This window comes from Cavia porcellus, unplaced genomic scaffold, assembly GCF_034190915.1.
Source record: "Cavia porcellus strain 051 isolate PalLab524CR breed Dunkin Hartley unplaced genomic scaffold, mCavPor4.1 scaffold_29, whole genome shotgun sequence".
Lineage (NCBI taxonomy): Eukaryota > Metazoa > Chordata > Mammalia > Rodentia > Caviidae > Cavia > Cavia porcellus.
The window spans coordinates 2,690,078-2,713,095 of record NW_026947512.1 but is presented as its reverse complement, the minus strand read 5'-3'; the positions used below and the strand labels follow the sequence as shown (position 1 = coordinate 2,713,095).

The 23,018-nt window shown below is 38.8% G+C and overlaps 1 protein-coding gene across 3 annotated transcripts in view; it reads right to left on the bottom strand.

Moving 5' to 3' along the window:
- Window positions 1–23,018, bottom strand: part of Colgalt2 (collagen beta(1-O)galactosyltransferase 2) — a 104,498-nt gene that overhangs the window by 4,000 nt on the left and 77,480 nt on the right. For all 3 annotated transcript variants that reach the window (XM_003474699.5, XM_063239715.1, XM_063239714.1), the window contains 6 exons: window positions 21,550–21,669; window positions 14,011–14,087; window positions 10,251–10,357; window positions 4,937–5,069; window positions 3,723–3,850; window positions 261–467 (listed from right to left, as the gene is read on the bottom strand). In XM_003474699.5, the coding sequence (XP_003474747.2) occupies window positions 261–467; window positions 3,723–3,850; window positions 4,937–5,069; window positions 10,251–10,357; window positions 14,011–14,087; window positions 21,550–21,669 (772 nt within the window). The remainder of the gene's footprint in view (window positions 1–260; window positions 468–3,722; window positions 3,851–4,936; window positions 5,070–10,250; window positions 10,358–14,010; window positions 14,088–21,549; window positions 21,670–23,018) is intronic.

Here is a 23,018-nt window from a genome sequence, read left to right as displayed (position 1 = left end):
GGAAGAAATCTGAGCAGATTATGTCCCATACACCGAGTATTACAGAAAACCATCTGACAAGACTCTCACCCTCTCTGCTTTTGTTTTCTCCATCTGTTACAAGGGAATAATCACTTGAAGAAGCCTCTGTTGGTTATAATTATAAAAAAATCACTTAGGAAAGTGGCACAATTTTGGAAAATATCCAGTACTACCAAGAAAGCATTAACTCATAGACACACTGCGCTCAAGTGACAGGTGGGCATTTGAAGGAGACTCACACAGGATGCTTGTTGTACATGATTGGCAGAAACTCATCCACGGGCAGCATCTTCCCAAAAGGGTTAGCTCCAACTAGTTTCTGTGCTCCTTCCAGAGAGATGACGTAGCCCAGGGTCCAATAGGAATAGTCAGCTTCGACCAGATTTACTACGTTGGGTACTGCTTTCTCTGGCTCTTTTACTTGCATCCTCTTCCTGCCAATGTAACTACAAAGAAATAGGTAGAAGAGACAAATTCCAACTTGAATATTAGTCATTACTGAGAATATATGCGCTTTGGTTTTTCCAGACATCTTTGAAAGTGTAGACCCTTCGTGTCTTCTGCTAAAATTATCACACCACAAAGCACTTGAGCTCATTCACCATGACTGTCATCTACCACTTAACACGCCATCTGTTCCTTCCTAGGTGACTGTCTTTCAGCCAGAAATTTAGGATGTAAAGAGATTTAAAGAACCGTGTCTTTTGTAAAGATGGCATGGGATTTCCAGCTGTGTTTACAGAGGTTGGAAAGCTACAACAACCACAACAAAGAAGACAGATATGGGAATCTTGAGCTTGCTCTCTTCTCATCCCCAGAGTTTTAATCTTGGATGTTTTCTACGTAGCTCTCCAAATGGCGGAGATAGAACACAGGACAGAAAAAGCTGAGTGAAAGAAACAGTATGCAGTAGAGGACCTAGAAACTGAGGAGCAGCCTGGAATTGTTCCTTCTGGGTACTGCGAATGACACCTCCTGGGAGGCTTTCTTCCTTGGTGTTCATCTAGCTTCCCCCAGCTTCCTCCAAGGAGGGCAGCGAGGCCTGCCTCATCCTTCATGAACAACTTCTAGCACACAGGATGTGCCTCCAGCCAGTTCTGCCTTGCCGCAGTCTGCTCCCAGCTCTGTGATGCAGGTCTGGAACCTGTTCAGTTGGGCCTCGACTGGAGTAAGCTGAGGAGTTTCCTGACTGCTGGTAAAGCAGTACTTTCTGTTTTTTTGCTACGAGATCTTCTTGAACAAGAGATTCTTCCTGGTGGGTGCATACCAGGATTTGTGGAAGATGTCTAAGTGCCATCTTCATTGCTTGCGGGGACATGAAACGATGTCCTCTCAGCCAGTATCTCCTGACTACAAAGTCTGCATTTCTCTAGAGTGTTGCTTGGTAGATGAGAGATTTCAACTACACTCTAGAAATGTGGCCGGCAGGACTGAGTTTATACTCTTACTAATTTAAATTAACTTAAATTTAAAAGCTGAAGGTATATAAAATCTTTTTTCCCCCTGGCAAACAAGTTTATAATTTGGTAAAAGTACTGTTTAACAGATGAAAATTTATGTTCTGGATTGATGTGTTCCGAGCATAAACACACACAGGCATTTAAAACTTGGAGCAACAACAAAAAAATGAACCATCTCACTAATGACTTTAAATTACTAATTAAATGCTAAAATAACAAATACTTGGGTTAAATAAAATATTATTAAAACTTATTTTACTTAATGTTTTTGTTTTTATCTTTTTGAATTAATTTTTGGAAAGTTAAAAACAACATATGTGGCTCACATTATATTCCTACTGAAGATCACTCTCAAGATGATTTCAATTCTATTATCTCCATTTACTGTTTCCTTTTTCCAAGAAAATCTAATGTAGCCATCATGGATAGGGGCTGAGGATTTAGCTCAGGCAGGCATAAGTGCCTGCCTGGCAAGTGCGAGGTCATGAGTTCAATCCCTACCCAAAAAAAGAAATCATGGACTGGTTATTAGTTTTTCATGTTTTGGGCTTAAGTAACCAAGGTTTCTTCTTTTAGAAGGTGAAAGGTAAAAGTGGAAACTGCTATCCAGTAAGTCCCTGACTTATGAATGAGCCCCGTCCCAGGAGAAAGCTCCTCGGCCACATTTGTTCGTAAGCGAAATGGTGGAACAGTCGTAAACATAAACTATTTTTGCTTTTACAGTGAGCACACAGCAGCATAACTGTGACACAGTCCCACAGATACGTGAGTTACTTCCGTTACTTTTCACATCTATGAATGTTCATTTGTAATGTGATGTCTGTTTGTATCTGTGAAAGTTCACAGATCAAGTGTTTGTAAGTTAGGAATTTGCTGTATTTTTTTGAGACCCTATAATACACTTTAATGGAATATTTGGACTTGATCAATCTGGACATTTAAAGCATTTCACCCCTTATATCCTTCTCAGGACAAACATCAGTCCTTCCTGGGTCTGCGGGTACTTTGTCCTGAGCAATGCTGCGGTCACACTACATGTGGTGGGGATGTGGCCCACTCTAAGCATTAGGTTTGTGAGGCTGAGTCTTCCTCAACTGGAGTATGATTATGAGGCGTTAGTGAAAATCGCTTTTACATCACTTGTCACGTGGGCATAAAATAGCTTGCAGGTGCCAGGATGGTGAGGCCTCTACAGAGCCATAGAACTGGAAAGGCTAACGTGCAGCCATGGAAGGAGGACACGGGCACAACAGCGGTCTCAGAGGACTGAATTCCAAACGGGGTCACGTGACTGATACCTGACCAGAAGCAGGTCTCGACTTATTATATAGTGCTGATTTGGGGGCCTCTATTTCTCAATTAGTTGAGCCTTTGCTAGGTTTCTTTTGAAAGCAGCCCATTTTCTGAGAGAGCAAGTGCTCTATCCTAGGCTGCAGTTAAGTTTCCCTCTGAGGATGGGAGGAACAGGGACGGTTCTGCTACTGCAGCTGCTCCAAAGGGGCTGGCTCCGACTTAATAAAATTTAACTTTGACAAACAGCTGGGGAGCACACAAAATGCTTGGCAAATTTCTACCTCATTGGAAGGAAGTAAAAAGTGTTGTTTTGAAAGAGAGAAAAAAGAAAAGAGAAGGGAAAGAAAAAAAAGAGAAAAGAAAAGAAAAGAAAACCCAAACCCAAACCCAAGACATTCCTTCCCCTTCCCTGCACTCGGGGTGTCAGGGTTCTTTCTGTTCCACAAGCTCGTGCCTCAGCCAAGGGGCTCTCCTGCTGACCCTCCTAAATTCCATCTCACCAAGGGCTGTAGAGGTCCCTGCTCTCCCACACTGAGCTTCAAGAAGCCATAGCATTTTTGTCCTTGAATGACTACCTCATTCTCCTCCTTCACACCCAGCTGTGTTCCCCTCTGCTTCACAAGTGAGACTGTCACTGTGCATCCAAGTGGTGCTCAGAGCTGTGATTCTGCTCTATCAGAAGGTCCCTGAACTGCAGGCCAATTCCAGCCCCAAAGAATCTTCTATAGTTTCTTACCCTGAAGAGGACATGAATGGAAAAAAAAAAAAAAAAAAAAAAAAAAAACAGTGGCTAGCACACTTTATGTCTGGAAACGTTTATGGAGTGAAAACCAGGTAACAAAAGCCTAAGCTATGTCTTCTACCAGCTGGGGAGGTGGAGGCTTTTCTGGCCCTTGGAAAGAACTGAGTGCCTTTCATGCTCTCTAACAGCTTTGTCTTGTTACTCACATCAATTCCCAGTCCAGCTGAGCCCGATCAATGTCATCCATCAGCTTCATCAGCTTCTTCTTGAACTGATGTTCAAAACGTACATCATCCTCAATAACAAGAGTCTTCTCGAGTTCTCTGTCAATTACCTGCAAAGATCATCAGTGGGAAGACACCCTATGAAAATTTTACTAGGTAGATAAGTATTTGAAAGTCAAGAGTACAGTAACATAATTTGTAAAGGCTCATTGCTGGATTTCAAGCAAAGGCTCATCAACTGGAATGGATAAACTGTGACCTATCATAGTCATGAAAATGTAAAATCTACAACTAAATGCAATGCTATAGGTGAATCTTCTAACTACAATGTTGGGAGGTTGCACATACATGTGTGTTTCCATTCACAAAAAAAAAAAAAAAAAAAAGAAAAGAAAAAAAAAGAAAGTACTAACAGTCAAACTCTCCATAACATTGGAAGACACAGTGGTGATCATCCCTGGACACTAGTGACCAGGAGGAAGTATAAGAAGCAACATATCAGAGATGCTGGTAACCTAATTCTTGATCTGGGTGATGATTAACATGGCTATGTTGGTTGGTTTGAAAAATTTCAATGAATTGTATCTTGTGATCTAAATACTTTTATTTATCTATCAAGTTTCATTTAAAGTTTAAGGAAAAAAAGGCATAAACTGAATCATTAAATGAAAGAAGGCATTCATGGGCTCTTTAGTGGAAAGGGCTTTATCATTCTGTGTGTGAACTGACCCTTACTCAGGAACCCTACCCTCCAATTCCACTTCCATCAGTATCTTGATCCATAATGCATGAGGCCCAGGTCTGGCTCTGCTTTTTCTTATCTGGACAAGTTACTTAAAATTTTCTTCTGGGGTTAAAAGGATCCATTCCCCTAATCTACCTCACAAGACTTCTGTGTGATTCTTAAACGAATGTCTTATGTAAATGACAACACAACAGATACATAAAAGGCGTTCCTGCTAATAATGAGAATGAACTAATTAGAGCATGGCTCCTCGGATATGGGTGTCTTCTCCTGTCACCACTAAGCTGCCCTTCTTGTCCCCGTGTTATTGGACTTGGGCCCAAAGGAGACACAATTCAGGAGTAACTCTCTAGCATATTTCCAGAACAGCTGTGGGCTTACTTTCTGTCTGGATCTTCAAGCCTGCTCCTTCTTTCTCCTCATTAGAGAAGTGCTCTAATGCATTATTTACCTCTTTCCAGACAGAGTAGTGACTAAGAAAGCAGCCGATTTCACCTCTGGTTAAAGGTCTGGAGGAGTAGGGATCTCGATAACCTGGCAGCATTTCAATGTTCAAGGCCTTCAGCTGGCTTGTGTTGAGTGCTCTGCGTGACAGAGAACATGTCTGAAAATTATCAAAGTCAAGGGGTCAAGGTCACCAGCTCCCTCCCTCACAGAAGTCAGAGAGAGAAGAGAGAAAATTCTGTATATTTCCCCGGGGCCTCTACCAAGGGAAAGACTTCCCAGTTTCCTATTATTTTTTATGAGATCCTCAGAGTTAATGTATCATAGCAGCATCATGAACTTTCTAAAAACAAGATAGTGTCTTTATTTTTGTGCAGCCCTCATAGTGCTTAGTGTAGTTCTCAGCACCATAAGTTTCCTGAAAACTTTGAAAGATAACTTGCTTAGTGAAGGAAAAGTGGTTCATTGGCACATTCAGTACTAGAGGGAAAAAGGGCAGGAAGGAATGAGGAGAGGGAGAGCATGTGCATGTGTGGTTTCTCCTTTGTATTTAAAATTAAAACAAGACTAAAAATAAAAATAACGGAAAAGCATTTCCAGAGAGGTAAAGACTTATGAATATCCTACTCTTCCACAAAAGCAATGAGAACACAAACTAAATGGTCACAATTAGCATTTCAGGGTTCCAAAAATTAATTCAACGCTTGCAATAATCAAAGGATTTTTAAAAAAAAGAAAATAGCTGGATATCTGTGAGCACAGTGAAGTTTGTGGAGTTTACATCCGTTCTAACCACTTTTTCCTCAGCCCTACAGAGGCCTTAAATATGGCAGTTGTAACACCCAGCTACCTGTCACTGGAAATGACGGGATGCGTGAAGACTCCTTTAAAGACCTATGTCAGATGACATCTTAATAGGTAAAACTGATTTAATATCATCTTGTTTTGAAGTCTCATCTGTCTCCAATGGTCTAAATAGGTTGTATTTTATTATGTACGATAGTATAAGCAAAAACCTTTTAAAGACAAGGAGATTATACAGAAACCATTGTTCATTTTCTGTTAGTCAATTCTAAATACTCTGTAATGCTGTCAATCTCTTAAATGGTTTTACATTGTTTTGATATACTTAATGCTACAGTATACAAAGTTGTACTCAAGGATTTCAAGGAAAGAGACAATATGGTAACTACTTTTAGGTCAGGATTATCTGGTGGTGAAACACTATTCTGCTTAAATGGTTATGTTTTGATCTGCACTGTTTCGCTGTTATGCCCTCTTTTATCTCAATCTCCACTCCATTATTTACTTTTTTATTTTATCCTTTTAATTAAGGGAAAAATAAATAAAAATTAGCAGGATATATTATAGTAACCCACTTTGACTTTCATTATCTCAATTTAAAGCCCTGTATTACTCTCACCATCTTATTTTTGACTGATGTTCCCCTATTCTGTTTTGCTGGATAGTATCAGGTTTGAAAGTTTAAGCAACAGCTGTGAAGATAATGAGATTCATTATAACGCCCATTCTCGTTGACTTTTATCTACTTTTGAAGACCTACAATGTCTCCAATGCTTTGGCTTTGTCGGTTTTATTCTTTACTGCTTTGTTCAATCGTATTATAACTAATGATATAGGCAATTCTATTAGAGATAGCGGGAGGCATTATGGTAACCATTGTTGATCACCTTGTATTATGTTTTTACATTATCAATTATGTCCACCCTTTTGACTTGACTGATTCTGTTCTGTTATGTCACATTTGGCTCTACTCTCTTCCAAAAAAGTAATAAGAACCGTGGGAGCAATGAAACCCAAAATGTGTAACAGTCATTGTACAAAAGAGAGGAAAAGAAAGGGCTCTAAACTATATAACTGCATGTATATTTAAGTGTATAAGATAGGAAATGATATCACAGAGTTTTATTGGATCATTGAACAGATCTGTTTGCAGTATAATTGTTGGAATGTGCACTTTACAAGCTTTAATTTTGTGACTTGAACAATTATTTCTAAGATGACAATATGTAATCCATTAACTAGTGATTTCCTACTGTTTATTTTTTTTCTGTAAATCTGTATAACTTGTACCCTTTCTCTGCTTTTTTTTTTTTCTTTTCTCCTTAAATAAAATTAAAAAAAAAAAAAGACCTATGTCAGGAGACAGTCCCTATTTGACCTCTCTGGCAGTCCCTAAAAAGTTCCATTCTTAGAACTTGTTTTCATTTGACCCAACTCAAGGCTGATTCTTCGCATGTGGGTTATTTGTCAAATACTATCAGTAGCAACTGTTTAACATTACAGCTATTTGGGCAGTGGTGCTAGTTACAGTTAGTGAGAGACTGATCAAATAAAAGAAAAAACTGAGAAAAAGCATGTCTTGTTTATAGAGCATTTTGAAAAGCTCCAACACATTCCTGAGAATCTAGATGGCCCAGGTACATTCAGGGCTGTGCACTTTTCCCCACAATAGACCTGAGAAGACCCCAGTTTTACACCTGATCTTGAGGACCTGGGAAAAGACAGTGGGGAGGGAAACGACCTGGTAGAAGATCTGGGGGAAGAAGAAGCGAAATGGATTAAGCACTGCTTTTAAAGGTGGAGACTGGCATAATGAAATATCGAAGAGTTCCTGTCTGCAAGAGATAGAATCTTAGAGTTAAAAACACAAATAGATTGGAAGAAAAGGCATGGAATGTAATCAGTACCCACAAGAATGTGGGAAGAGCTACATTAATATCAGACAAAATAAATCTCTAGAGAAAATTTATATTAGAAAGCAAGGTGATAAAATACATCAGAAATATAGAGTGACCGTAACAGTAGACCATCCCTCCAACACAGAACAAACATTAGAGGAATTGAAGGGTAAAATAGACCAATCCAATAGTAATAGTGGGATACTTTAATATTTTATTTCCAACAATGGATAAAACAACTAGGCAAGAGGAGACTCGAATAACTATAAAGTAACTAGACCTAACAGAAATCTGTAGAACATTCCATTCGATAGCCAAATAAATGCACATTTTTTCAAGTTCTTAGAACATTCTTTAAGAAATAGCACCTATTAAATCATAAAGAAGCCTTAGTATATTTAAAAGGAAAGAAATGATAATGTTTACCAACCACAATGGAATGAAACTGAAAAATTAATGAGGAAAAATTTGAAATTAAAAAACTGGTGAAATTAACACATTCTAAATGACTAATGGATTAGAGAAGAAATCATAAGAGAAATTAGAAAGTATTTTGAAATTAATGAAAATGCAGTACACCAAAACTTATGAGATTCACCTAATGTAGTACTGAGAGGTATAGTTACAGCGGTAAATGTCTATGTTAAAAAGATTATCTCAAATAAGTAATCTGACCAACTAATTTAAGAAACTAGAAAAAGAAAATCAAACTAAACTAAAAACATGTAGGAAGAAGGAACTATAAATACTATAGTGGAAACAAAAACACTAAAGAATAGAAAAAAATAGCATAAAAACAAAAATGTTTAATAAAAGCAATAAAATTGACTATATTTTACTACTGATGAATGAAAAGAGAAAGTAGACTTAGATCATTACAATTAGGCATGAAACCTGATAGATCTTACAGAACTAAAAAAGATTATACTGTGAACAATTATTTGCAAAAATTAGGTAACCTAGATGAAATGGGCAAATTGATCAAAAGACACAAAACTACTGAAATTAGCTCAAGAAAAAATAGAAATTCTGAATGCACCTACAACTTACAACTTGTGGAGAGGCTGGATTAAGAATCAAAGTTTCGCACAAAGTGAAAGTCTGAGCACATGGCTCCAGGGGACAATTTGTCAAATATCTATTAACAATTAATGTTAATTCTTAAAATACTCTTCTAAAAAGTGAACTGAAGAAACTGATTTGATGAAGCCAATATTATTCTGATACAAAATCAAAGACGTTACAAGAAAATTACAAAACAATATTCCTTATTAACACAGATGCAGAAATCTTCAAGGCAATACTAGAGAGCCGAGTACAGCAGCGTGCGTAAGGGATTATGAAGCATAGCCAGGTGGAATGCATCCAGGATCGCACCGTTTTGCTCAACATGTGAAATCTGTCAAAGTAGTACACCACATCATAGACAAAAGCCACACGACATCTCAAGAGACACAGAAAAACATTTGACAAAATTCAGCATTCTTTGATAACAGCATACATAAAATAGTAATAAAAGGGAATTACCTCAACTCAGTAAAGGCCATCTATGAAAAACCATGGCTAAAATCATATATACATGGTGAAAGTCTAGTGCTTTCTTCCTAAGATCAGGAATGAGATATAAATATCTGCTCTCATCAATTCTATTTAACATTATACTTGAGGATCCAGACAGTGTACTAAGGCAAGAAAAAGAAATAAATGATATCTGAATTGGAAAAGAGGAAGCAACATATTTCTAATTATAAATGACATGGTCTTAGATAAAAAATATTTTAAAATGAACACACATTATTAGAACTAATACATTAGTTAATCAAGGTTACAAGATATCCAATCAATATACAAAGATAAATTATTTCCTATGCATTTAGTAATGGATGTTCTGAAAACAAAATTAAGAAAACAATTTTATCATCATAGCATCAAAAAAGCAATAAACAACAGATTTGTTAAATAAAATATCAGATTTGTAAAGTAAAAGTGAGAAAACATAATTTTATTTATAAAAAAATCTAAATAAATAAGATAATGTCATAAGTATGAATTAGAAGACTTGAACTGCTACCATAAATTATACAAACAATTAGCTGAACATTAAGTCAAAGACCTCAATGTAAGAAAGTAAATCTTCATGACTTTGAGCTTCATACTCCAAAGCACAAGCAACAAGAATGACAAATATAAATTAGATGCCATCAATATAAAAAACTTTTTTGTTGTTGTTTTAATGGAAATCACTCTAAAAATGTACTTTTCTGTTTATTTTCAAGTCTGAAGACAGCTTCACAGACATTTCTGCTACACCACAGAAACAGTGATGTAGAAATAGTGTGGTATTAAGTACCACACTAGTGCAAGAATGACCAGGGGACCGGGGACAATCATGTCCAGGGTGAGTGTTCACTGTAACAGCAACCAAAGATGGCCAGATGGGGCTGGTTCTCAGATCTGAGCCACACACAGAATGACACTACCTTCGATGCTATCTTGGACTTTTATATAATGTGTCTATTGTCTAGTGACCAAGAGTCCCGGGCAAGACTACCTCTGTCAGAGCAAGGACCCTCCCTCTCTTGCCAACACATCTGCAGGAGGACAGGCAGCCCCACTCACTTCCCATCCACTGCCTCCACAATCTTGACCTCGATCTCTTGCTCGTAGAGTGTGCGCAGCATCCGGTCCCGCCTGTCTTTTCTGCGTTTAAGGTTAATCATGAAAATCTAGTGCAGGAAGCAAAAGAGAAAAAAACCGTAGATGACTTAAGTTTTACTTTAGGCCTTTTGAAAGGTCTAGCAAATGTCAGGTTCAGAGATTTAGGTAGGATAAGGAATGCAAAAATTGTGGGAAATTGTGGTGAAGGTTTATCTGTATTTCATATTGGGTTTATGGAGGACAAATAATACTAATCCAAACTGAACTTCTTTCTAAACCATTTGCAGTGACTTAACCCTTTCTGTGTTCCTCTGATACGCATTGATAAACGCATTCTCTTGAGAAAATAAAGTTCAAAAAAGTCAGTCTTCAAGGGGCCAAAAGCTAATTAATACTAAACACACATGGCACTGAGGAGTAAGAAGCTGTTTGCCAAGTGGTTAAATTTATCATCAGATCTGAATGTTAAGTCCTATCATTTATTGTTTGCCTACAGCCAGTTTCTATGACTAGGTTTCCTTACCTGTAAAACTAGGATAACAATTGTCCGACTTCATGAGTATTACATATTAATACCATTATAGCTTACATCCATTAGGTAAACTTCAAGGCCTTCAAAGATGACAAACATTTAGAGCCTTGATTTATTGCTGTTATCAGCAAAGATTCCAATGTGAATTAGTACTTCAATTCTAGCAGCTTACCTTCCAGAATTCCCCAGCTCCCTTAGAGAAAAAGGAAAGAAGTACAGACAAGAAGTCCTATGCTTGAAGGTGGCTCTTTGACAAAGAAGTTGGGAAAAATGGAAAGACATTTTAACATAGAGTGGTTCTGTGAGACATGCTATTATACTAAAAAATACACTTACAGGTCTGTGAAATAAAGAAGAATGTGCATCAGATTTTTCTTCATGAGAGCTGGGTTCACCCATCACTCTTTACCTTTGCCTATAAATTCCTGATGGTTGTGCTAAATCATACACACGAGGTCACTACCAGGAGTTACAGACGGTGAGGTTATCCTTGCTATTTGCAGAATTAAGGAATGACAATATCTAAAGCCTTATGAATGCTATTACAAATTAGTATTTAATAAGGTCCTCTTGCTATGAGCAATAATTGACTAATTTTAATGGTAAACTCATCCTCCAAGATTGGGAGGTGTTCACTGCCAGCAAGAACTCATAATAACACATGGCATGTTGAAGGAGAAACCTAAAGGAAGAAGTCAAGGAGGCTGACTTCATCCTGACTAACATATGGATGACTGTGGGGAATGTCAGACTTCTGGATCCAATTCTCTTGTCTTTATAATGAGAGTTGAACAAAGTCATCTCTCAAATGTACAACAGATGAAAGCTGTATATTTTATGCTATGAGCAAACTAAGAAATAAACTATGTTTTATAACCAGCCTGGAGATCAGAGTATACTGTACTAAGTTTAGGTTCAGGAGTCATTCTGAATGTAATCACAAATAATTTGGATGCTTTATTAGGGTCAAAAGGTACATAATTAAAATTTTAACCTCCATTGCAATATATTCTCACTTCTACTCCTTTATAAATTTCTAGGAAAAAAAAAACTGATGAGAAATGTCCTCTTAGAAAATGATCTATCTGTTCTAGGGCAAAGCAGATTAAATGCATAATGATTTTATTACTTTCTTTATTAGGCAGATAATTATTTTTAAAAAACAATTTCTGTGGTGACTGTATTTGCCTTATTACTTGGGCTTTATAATTTAATGGGTTGTGCTCCCTTATGTTCCATTTTCTCTCTATTTAGAACATTCTGTCATGGTCATCCTCCACCCTTCAACTTTACAGACACAGAAAAAAGAGCAGCTCCTTATGTGTAAGCACGGAGCCACCTGGGGTCACTCCAGGAGAACTGAAACAGAACAAAATAAAAAATACGCGCAATGCATCAAAATAGTCCTCTCAAACCAGAGACCTCCAGCCTGGGAGGCGTTTGGTAAACAATACAGTGCCAGTCCTTGCCAGGACAAGGGCAATAAAAATGGTAGTCGTGAAGAAAAGCACAGACAGCTTGCTCATACTTAGTGGATGGTAAACACAGAAAGGAGTTCAGAGCCAAGTGCAGCCCAGACACGGCTGACGAGGTCACAGTGCCAGGAAGGCTGGGGGCCTCGGAAAATCTCTTGCCACCACCCATGTTTGTTCCCCATAATTGATTACTCCAGCCTCAGGAAAGCAGAGTCCCTGAGGGTGTCACTTCCTAGAGTAGGTTTTTTCCAGTCCTCTAGGCATGACGCAGTCCCTGTACCATGTCTGCCAAAAGTATTCCAGCGAGAGAGAAGATCCTGGTTTGTCCTGTTTTATTTACTTTGGTCTGATCCTCTCAGTAATGTGATTTTAGGAGAAAAAAATGAGTATGTGTAGAATGAGTCTTTTTGCCTAGAGAGCTAAGAGGTGAGCGTTACGGGGAAGGAAAACGACAGGACTATGCAGGCGCCGTGTGCTGAATGAGCTGAGCTTTTCTCTAACCAGGGGCATTTTTCAAAACTCTGTATGATCAAGTCTCTACTATGTAGAGACAGCCGTGTCTGGGCTGCACTTGGCTCTGAACTCCTTTCTCTACTATGTTTTCATTCAACTCTTTTATTCTGCCCTCTGTGTAAACAGCATAACTGTGAACTCTTTCACATTTAATAGTTATGATATATTCACTCCCATTCATGAGCCCCAGCTCTAAATCCATTTTATAGAGGAAATTCCAATTCACTATTCAGCAGCTTTTTACAATGAGCACACTCCTGGAACCCGTGTGTGCTGCAGGGTGACCAGGAAGCCGTGGCAGTGAATACGAAGCACGATGTTTGGTCTGTAACATGTCTAGAAGCTGCAGAATCCTAACTCAGTTTAGAGATTCCTTAGGCATTGTACTAGTTTCTAGATCACCAAGTTTCTCCTGAATGCTGAGCAGTAACTGCATGATGGACCTGTAACGTGGACAGGCAGCTCTTTGTATTTTTGCTTCCCTTCCTTTCTTTTGTTTTCTTTCTTTCTTTCCCACCTCTTCCCTCCTCCTCTCTCTTCTTCATCCTCCCTCTCTTCCTCCTTTTGGGACTGAGCGCAGGGCCCTGCACATGCTAGGCAAACACTGCACCGAGCTACCCACACCTCCAGCTCTGCTTCATTCCTTATGCAGTTAACACAGCACATAAATATGGCCTTTAGGAAACCTGTTATATTCCTGACTGTGGAAAGGCAGAATTTTCGAACAAGTTTCTCCTTTTTCTTTATCCTCTCAACTCTGCCCTCCAACCTTTTTCCATGAGAGAGTAGCAGAAAGAAAACAGAGCAGGGAGAATTCCAAACAGTTTCCACTCCGCCGTGGCTGAGCTAACTTAATGTCTTCCAGTACCTGAAACATATATCTGCTTTACCTTACCCTTGAGCCTCAATAAAAATGCCAGTAAAATATGGCAAATTTGCTTTTATTGCTAAATAATAACTTCTTTCTGACTCAGTGATCAACTCCTTTTTACTCTGATCCTGTTTTTAAGGTAAAAACACTAAAGCTCAAAAACCGAATAGTTTTCCCAAGACTTTGGTGCTTTTGTAATAGTCAAACCCATTTTGCTGGCTTACAGGCACACTCAGGCTTGTGCTCCAATATAAACATACAGGCATCTACACACACACACACACACACACACACACACACACACACACACACACACACGCACTTTCCTACCTCATCAAATCCCATCTTGTCTGGATACTTAGGGGCCACTGACACAAACTGGGAGGGTTCCATTGGAGGACGGTCAACTAGAAAACACAAGAAACACACATAGTGCTTGTTAGTAAAGGGTCAGAAAACAGCATTCCATCTGCATGCCTGCCCTTGAAGGCTGAGGCCTCCTCTGGATATCCAGACCAGGAGGCTATTGCTCAGCTGTCCGCCAGAGAACATGATGATCAGAAAATTGATTTCAAAAGCATTTGTTTACATACAAACTGGAATATTTGTCCCATTCCCCTTAAGACTTATTTTAAGCATATTGAGAGGAAGTTTAGAGTGATAGCCAAGAGGGAGAGCTCTGAAGTCAGATGACAGAAGTCTAATCTTTGGCCTAGAAGGCCTAGGAGTTATGATGACTGTCTGAGCCTGTTTCTTCACGTGTAAAAATGGCATAGTAAATATTTCTTACTGTTATAAAATTAAAATGAGACCTGCATGTAGCACACTCATTACATTAATGTAATAAGTACTGTTAACTGTTGTGGCCTATGGGGAAATAGCTCAGAAATAGGCTAGAGTAAATTGATTTTCATTAAAAGAATAATGCAAAGAAAATTTTAAATGAGAGATGGTGACAATGTTGTTTACAGAACTGTTGATGATGACGCTTATTACTGTCACCAGTATGCATTTTCCTCTGCTGCAGGCACGTAAGAGGAATACATTTTCTTTTATTTTAAATTGATACCGGGGATCGAACTCACTTGCAAGGCAGGCGGTTATGCCTGCTGAGCTAAATCCCCAGCCCCTAAAATAGCTAGTGAGGTCCCACTGAGATTTTAAACTCAGATTGCTGGATTCAAAGTCCAGAGTGCTAACCATTGCACAATGGGACCCGCTGGAATACATTTTCTTGCCCTTAAAGTTAGTCATGGTCATATGATTTTTTGGTGGGGGCTAATCTCCAAACCCCTTCTCCTACCCTGCCTCAGTCCCATCATGGTGATCACAGTAGTACGTGTAGATATGGAGAAGCCACAAAGCTGAAGCAGTCTGGGATGCTGCACCAACACATGGAGAGCAGCTACCCCGGAAAGCCAGCTGGGCTGCAGATCTTGAATAGCAGTAAATAAACCACTGTGCCTTTAAGCAATGAGGTTTCACCACTGTTTGATATCCCAGCATAACTTCCCATCCTGGCAGAGATAACGCGTGCTGTCTGCATGGCGGGACCTGTTTAACTCACCCTTCACTGAGACACTAAAGAGAAGCTGTGATCAGATGCGCTTATGATCAAATAATGTGAAACTCTAGAAGGCAGTGAATGAGACAGGTTTCCTAAGCCAAACCCAGAAGTCGACCTCATTATTTCAAGCCTAACCTTCACAGTCACATTTATTCTTGTACACAGCATGTGTATTCTTTCCAGTAACAGCCTAGACTATTTTGCTTTTTTCTGCTCTACTCTTTCTTATTAGTTTCTCTTAAAATCAGTGTGAGGGGCTACCATGTACCATGTCAGGTTTCTAAGAAAAAGAAAATTTATAACTTCTTTCTGTTTGAGGTGCTGTCTTGCTCTTGTTCCTTGATTTTAGACATGGAAAAGAGACACATTTCAAGTTAACGTTTCTAGGCTGCTGGTCTCCATTTGGTATTCACATGGCTGGAGTGGCTTTAATATTTCAGACAAAGAGACTGCATGTTGTCATTTTGCAGTCATCTCATTTATAGGAAAGCGTTCTCAAAAAGCCACAGCCTCAGGGGCACTGTTGAACAGCAGTTCACCTAGGTTTTGCCACTGGGGGCAGCAGTAGGCTAACAATAGGATATGATGTCATGGATCAGACCTAAAAAACTTACTATGTAAAGTCCATGTGTCTTTGCTCACGTCAGACTTGAAGGTTAGGAGATCCTAACTTTTGTTGTGGCCATTTCTGACTCCATCATTCATAATTTACCCCGTCTGTTCCTGCAAATGGATCTTCTCTGTACCCTCTTTGGGACAGTGGGCTTCACTGGCCTTTGGATGGTTTCTAAATTTAGGACTAATAACTAAAGCTATTGTTGTACAGTTCTTATAACTCATTGCACTCTGAGCTACACTTGCATGTATAGGAATCACACTTACTTAATCTTCACATGTGAGTGCAGTGTAATAGATATGTGTCCCTATCATTTAGTCACAGAAACAAAGTTTAACCAACCTGATCACAATTTGAGCTTTTGACCTTCAGTATACCTGTTCTAAGGCCACAGTTTGAGCTTTTGACCTCCACTATAGCCGTTCTCCAAAGCTAGTCCTTAGTATCCATTGGGCAACTGGGCAGCTGGGTGAGGTCTAAAGTAGTTCATTTGGACCAGTCATGTCCAAAACAGTACTTTAAAACACTTCTTTCTAGTTCCTCCAGACCTTCTCCCCTCGCTGCCTAGCTAGCTCATAGCCTCCTTAGCGCAAGTCCTAACCTACCAGGCCTGGCTGTTTTAGTATTTTTCAAACATGCCCTTGAACCTGCTATTGTCATGTATACAGTTATTAAAATAACCTTCTACAAGTACTAATCTGTTCTTGGCCACATCAGTAATTTCAGTGTTTTATAATTTAGGTGTTTTCACAGCCTTCATGTAAGTTTATTTTTACGTTCTGTTGTTATGACTGTTTGTGTAGATAAATAGACTGAGACCAATCCAGGGGGGACTTACCCACGGTCATTAAAATGAGTGCTTCGCAGTGGTGGAAATCAGTTTTTGACCTTTATGACTTCAGATCCAATAATCTTAGTAATCTTTACATGATGCTGTCTCAGAATGTTGACAGATACTGAGAACAGGAACCTGAAATTTGCATTACTTCATGGTGTGATTTATGAGACCAATCTCCTTATGCCTCATAATTTATTCATATCCATCATCTCTGCAAGATTCAACCTCTTGTCAATCTTCTCCCAAAGGAAGCACTTTCCTGAATTCTCAGTACAGCTCCTTGGGCACTGAATTTTTAATAAGTTATTGTTATTATAACTCAAACTTTTTTACTCTAGCTCTGAAACTCCAGTCTACAATTCATAAACTTCCTGATCATTATCCTTGTAAATATTCTCAAATCCCGCCCATTGATCTTGCCTGATAAGACCCTAATTCTTTTTAAACATGACTGTCCACTGACTTGTCCCCAAAAGACTACTACAGGAGAAACTCCACATAATTGTACTGACCAAATAACTTCAAAGTCACAACCAAAAAAGCCAAACTGGTAACTGACATAGGCAAGTGATGTGATATTTCCACATAAATCTCAGTCTCTGAGAGAGCTATATTATGTCTGATTCTCCTGAAATCTCCATTCGCTCTCTTCTGTTCATGGCTGGACTACATTCTTACCATGAAAACTGTCAGCATCAAATAAGATCGATCATAACACCTGGATTGCATGTGTGCTTACACATTCCACTTTCCCATCAGCCATCCAGGATGAAGCCTCCCTGCTACACCCTAGCATGATATCTCCTGTCTTGGTCTGGGCTACAGTTCCTCTTGTTCACTCAAAGACATCAATGTTACAATTTTCTTCTACATCATCAAGTTCACCTTAAATCTTAGACCCTTCTCATTAGCATACAAACATGCTGTAATATTATTGAAGAATAAATAATACAAATAAACCAAACTAAATTAAAACAAATCCCTCTCTTATTCTCACACCCCCTAGTGGCCCACTGCCACCAAGGTTCTACTTTTTCATCCCTGCAGCATCTTTTGTTTGCCCCATCCCAGTGGACTTGGGTCTCTACCATTGCACAGAAGTGACTCTTATCAAGGTCAACACAAGGTCTATCCTGACAGAAAAAATGATCAACTCCATTCTCATTTTATTTGGTTCAGCAACATTTGGCTTTTTCTTGAAACACTTCTCAATTTTTCTTCCAGCTTTTTGGCTGTTTGTCTCCCCCCAGAGATTCTCTCCCTCTCCCTTTCCCTCTTTATCCCTCTCACAATACCCTTCTCCCCTCCTTTGTCCTTCCTCCCACAGTTCACACTGTTCCTTGGCTTTAAATATCCTTTCTGTAAGGCCTAGGGGCTCTACCACCAAAACATAGATCTGTTTCTCATCGTCTCATTATCACAGTTGAAATGTCAACCACCAACATCTCTCGCCATGAGAGATGTACATTAGCATCCACACCACAACTGACGTGATCTTTCTAAGGGTATGAGTCACATGAGGTCAGTCCCTGTGGATTTCCATTACTCTTAGAATAAAATCCAAATTCTTTACCATGACCAGAACATTCTATGCAATCTGGATATTTTTTCCCCCATGACTTCCTTTCACTCTCCAACTCCTTGCTCCTACGCTATTGGCCTGTTGCCCTGGGACAGCTTCAAGGTATTTCCTACTAATATCCTTTACCTGTGCTCTCTTTCCTGCCTGGAGCACTCTTCTCCCAAACATTCATGAGGCTGCGTCCTTGGCTGATGTGGCTGTATATCTAGGTAAGATATTAAATCCTTGGTGGCAAAGATTCCGCCAACTTGTTCACCGCTACCTATTCAGCATCTTGAGCAATTATGGGATTTAGTGTGTGCTGAATAAATACTTGTAGCCTGATCTTTTCTTATAAACCTCCATTGGGATGAGCACTGTGCTTTAGCTGGGCATTCAAGGATCACAACTAAACTATTTCACCCTCTCAAACTTTATTGTTCCTGTTGTTTTAAACCAGTTCTCTTCCAGATTGGGAATGCTTTGTCTGCTTAGTCTCTTTCCTCTGCCCAGAGTATCTTCACTTTATCTCTCCTCTTATTTAAACTCTATGGTTCTACCCATGTTTAGCTTAAGAACCATCAAGACTTGAAGCTCTCCTGGCCATAGCACACAGGCCATAGCAACTTTTCTCTATTCCAAATTCCCGTTCGCTTTGTATCAGCTCCTTCCACAAAGAACTGTGCTGCATTGTCAGTTTCTCTTCGTATCAGTCCTGTCTCTTCAGTTAAACTAAAAATTAAGAACTGATTATAAAAAGTTTTGACTCTCTAGTCTCTTCAGATTAATATCTAGTTTAGAAGAGGACACTTGACAGATGATTTCCTCATTACTAACATTTTATTCATCCTTCACGGTCTTTAGCCTGTATTTCTGCGTTATAACATCAAAGTTTGGTTTTTCAGTTGTTCTATTACTTCAACTATGTTCTATGTTGTAAAATTTAGAAGTGAAGTTTAACAAAATTACAACTCAAGAAGGTAAATACAAGAATTACATACAATTCCATAAATTAAATGCTTAGCCTGTGTAGAGACATCAATAATGAAAGCTATAATTTATAGGTTCTTCTCATGTAAAGGAGTTGTACATATTTGTAATTTATAGTCATTAAAATCTTTATTGATTATGTTTGCATTTGTGTGTACTGAGATCTTTCTATATGCCCAGTCATGTGGGAAGAAACAAAAGAACACAAAGTCTGGGCTGGCCCTTCACTAAGTGACATCTACTTGTGAGTCAAAGCTGCCAGATACAGGGATGATCAGGAGCAGCACTTTTACTAAGTGCTAAATCAAGTCTCAATAATAACAACATTTCACTGCTTTATACTGTACAGTATAGTGTTTTATTTGTTATGCTCAAAATCTGCAAAGTCAATGTTATTATCCTTACAATGTGGATAAAGGAACCGAAGATTTGAAAAATTGATTCTCCCTTGGCTTTAAGTAGATTATTTTGGCTTTGGGTTTAGCGTCCCTGAAAATACAGTATTCATTCATTCATACATACACTGACTTGCCTGATCATGCATTTGGCAAATATTTGGCACCAACCATATATACTATACATTGTGCCAAGTGCTTGGGATACAAGGTAATGAATTACTACCCTTATCCTCTATTGGGTGATAGCGAACTCATTACAGCTTTCAGTAACAAACAGCTGGCTGTGGCACATGTGCTGTAAGCTCACTAGCACTGCTCTAGGGCCTAAAGAGAGGGACAGAGACAGAAATAGTAAAAATTAAAAAAAATTCACAAATATATTTCTAAGGGCTGGTTTAGGAATATCATACAAACCAATCTTTATCATTCATTCACTTATTCATCATTCATCCATCCAATCATTACAGAAACATACACTGGAGAGGTGATGGCAACATGCTGGGTCCTGAGACTAACATGATAAAAAAGGAATTTGTACTCTGGGGTAGGGAAGTGGAAAGTAGATGTTCATGCAACTCAATGGGTCTAAAAGATAAACTCATGGATATTTTAAACCTCTCTTTTATCCAGATGCCTTATTCCATTTAAAATTCCTAAAATCATCAGACACTCATGCCCTGTCACCTACAGCATTTTCCTTGTTCACCTACAGCCAGATCCTTTCCCATCTATGTCCCAGATTTCTTTGTCCTCCCTCTCTATTCCCACAGCCATTGCTTCAACTCATACCTTCACAAATTTTGTCTGGTTTGCACTTAATTTCCAAAATGATCTCTCGCCTGCCTCCCGAGACCAAAATTCACTGTCCATTCATGCTGCATTTATCACTTCTATTGGCCTAGACTGACCTTCTTAAATCCAAATTTCACTTTCACATTTCTGGGCTCAAAACTTTTTAAAAGCTCCTCTCCATCAGGAAAAATCTGAACAACCAATCATCAGAGGCCCTGGCTGGGTTCCCGCTCAGTCTCCAAGCTTACGTCCTGCTGTACCTTCCAACCACCTCAGCTGCTCCAGTGCATATATTCCATGCTTGAGCGATGAAACACAGAAAATATTCCCTACAGTGGGGAGTCATTTCCAGAATTCTGCCCTGAGCTAATACAGTACTTTCTCCTTTGGCCATCACTGTATATTGTGTAATAAGTTTAGCTACTGATTATTAAACATCCCAATTCCAACATCATGCTGTGTTCAAAGACAATGATAATACAGTGCTTAAGGACATGAGATCTGGAAATAGAAACATTGGTTTAAATCACAGTCTGTCACTTGTTTAGTAAAATGATTTAGGGAAATTTACTTAAGATCTCTATACTTCAATTTGTTCATCTTTATTATGGGGATAATAAACCCCCTTCCTTAGGTTGCTGTGAAATTTAACGAGACAAAAAGTGCTTAGTGTAGTATCTGTTACATCATAAGCTATTAATTCTTAATTATTATATATATGACATACAATATATGTGATAAATATCTTCAGCCTCTAACCCTGGAAGTTTTCATTATCTCATTTCATAACTAAGGATGTTACTTATGCAAAGTCATATGATATGAAAGCCGACTAGCTAGGATTTAAATTGATACCACTGAACACTACTATAACACTTACTGCATTGTGTGAAAAGCATTTGTGTATTCAGTTCTCCACTGGGACAGGAAGTTCCCTGAAGAAAAAGAATCTCATGGTATTTCTGTTTTGCAGAGGAAAAGTTGTAAAATGAATGCATAGATGAACAACTACATTTCAACTAAGACAGCCTCATGGCCATGAGTCTTCAGGCTGGACGAAGAGCGTCATGGGTGGCTTGAGCTACTGCCCTGTCCTGGGCTACTCACTCATTGCTTCTATCTGCACGTGGATGAGGTTCTCGATGTCCTCCTGCAGTGTCTGGTGGGGCCTCAGGGGGATGGGCAGGTAGCCATAGTGCTGTCTGTTGCACAGGTACATCTGGATGCCTGAGGATCCGAGAGAGGAGCAAAGTCAACCAATAAGAAAACATACTTCTCAGGGACAGCGGAAGGAAGGGAGACCAAGTAGACCTCAGAAATGCTCTTTTATTAAAAAAAAAAAGTGAAATTCAGCACTGGAGGCTCATAAAAAATCTGGACTATTCTTCAGCCCAGAGGAAATTGATTTTTCTCTCTGAAAAAAAAAAAGCCTGAAATGAACTCTAAGGCATGAAAGGATCAGGAGAGAGGCAATGAATTCCCATTCAAGAGAGCAGAATGGAACACTGTAATCCACCTACAGGAAATAACAAGAAAATGAGCAATGAAATCCATATTTGATATGAAAGCAAACCAGAAAATCCTGTGAGGCTGGCAGATTATTAAAGCTAAATCTAGGCATATGCAGAACAGAAAGTAATTACAAAGGATATTTAAAATTCTCTATGATTCGGCTTGGTATTATTTCTTTCTTTAAGAAACATGGATTTGGAGTCAACTAACAGACCTCAAACTTCCAAAAAAGTATCAAGGGACACAAGAAAGCCTGCGCTTTAAGTCCTGTTAAGAACCTGCCATGTAACTCTCCTAACAGTATGTCACATCCATTTGCATTCATCACTGTTCTGTGGTTCCAGGTGGGGAAATCTTAAGACTTACAAGCCAGATGGCTAGGAATATGGGGATCAGGATGGTCTCCTATAGATATGGCAATGGAAAGTCCTAATTAAAGGATTTGTGAGTTAAAAGGATGAGACTGTCAAGCTCTGGCCTGTGGCCTAAGCTTGTGATTTGTTAATTGCCATAATCATCAGTATTTTCCTGAGACAGAATTAACTGCATGGTGACTTTTCTATTTTGTGCAGATGAAATTTTCACCAATCAAGCTTTCCACCAGACAAGTCAGACGGAGCTGTCTCATAGAGTTAATAAAGATGAACAGGAAAAGAAAAGGGCTTTTATCTTCCACCTTTACTGCATCTGGCTTCAGTCTGGGCTGGTCCACCAGGACTGTCAGTTCTCTTGCTTTCTCCAAATGAGCTTATTAGTTCTGCCATTTGGCAACATTTATGCTTATGGTGAACTTCAATCCCCAATGCACCTTCTTGCAAAATCATGATAAATTCAAGAAGTGGAAGAAAAAGATTTAATCTTTAGGATGCTTCTCTATACTAATTAGGTAAACATTTTTATCATTTCTGAATTTTCAAAAGTTTCATAAAAAAGATATGATACCCAGCCACACTATCCATCAAGTACAAGGACACAGGAAAGGAATTTTTAGATCAGAAAGGTCACAAAGTATTTACTTTCCATCACACTATCTCAGAAAATTACTGGATGATGTGGAAGGAGGA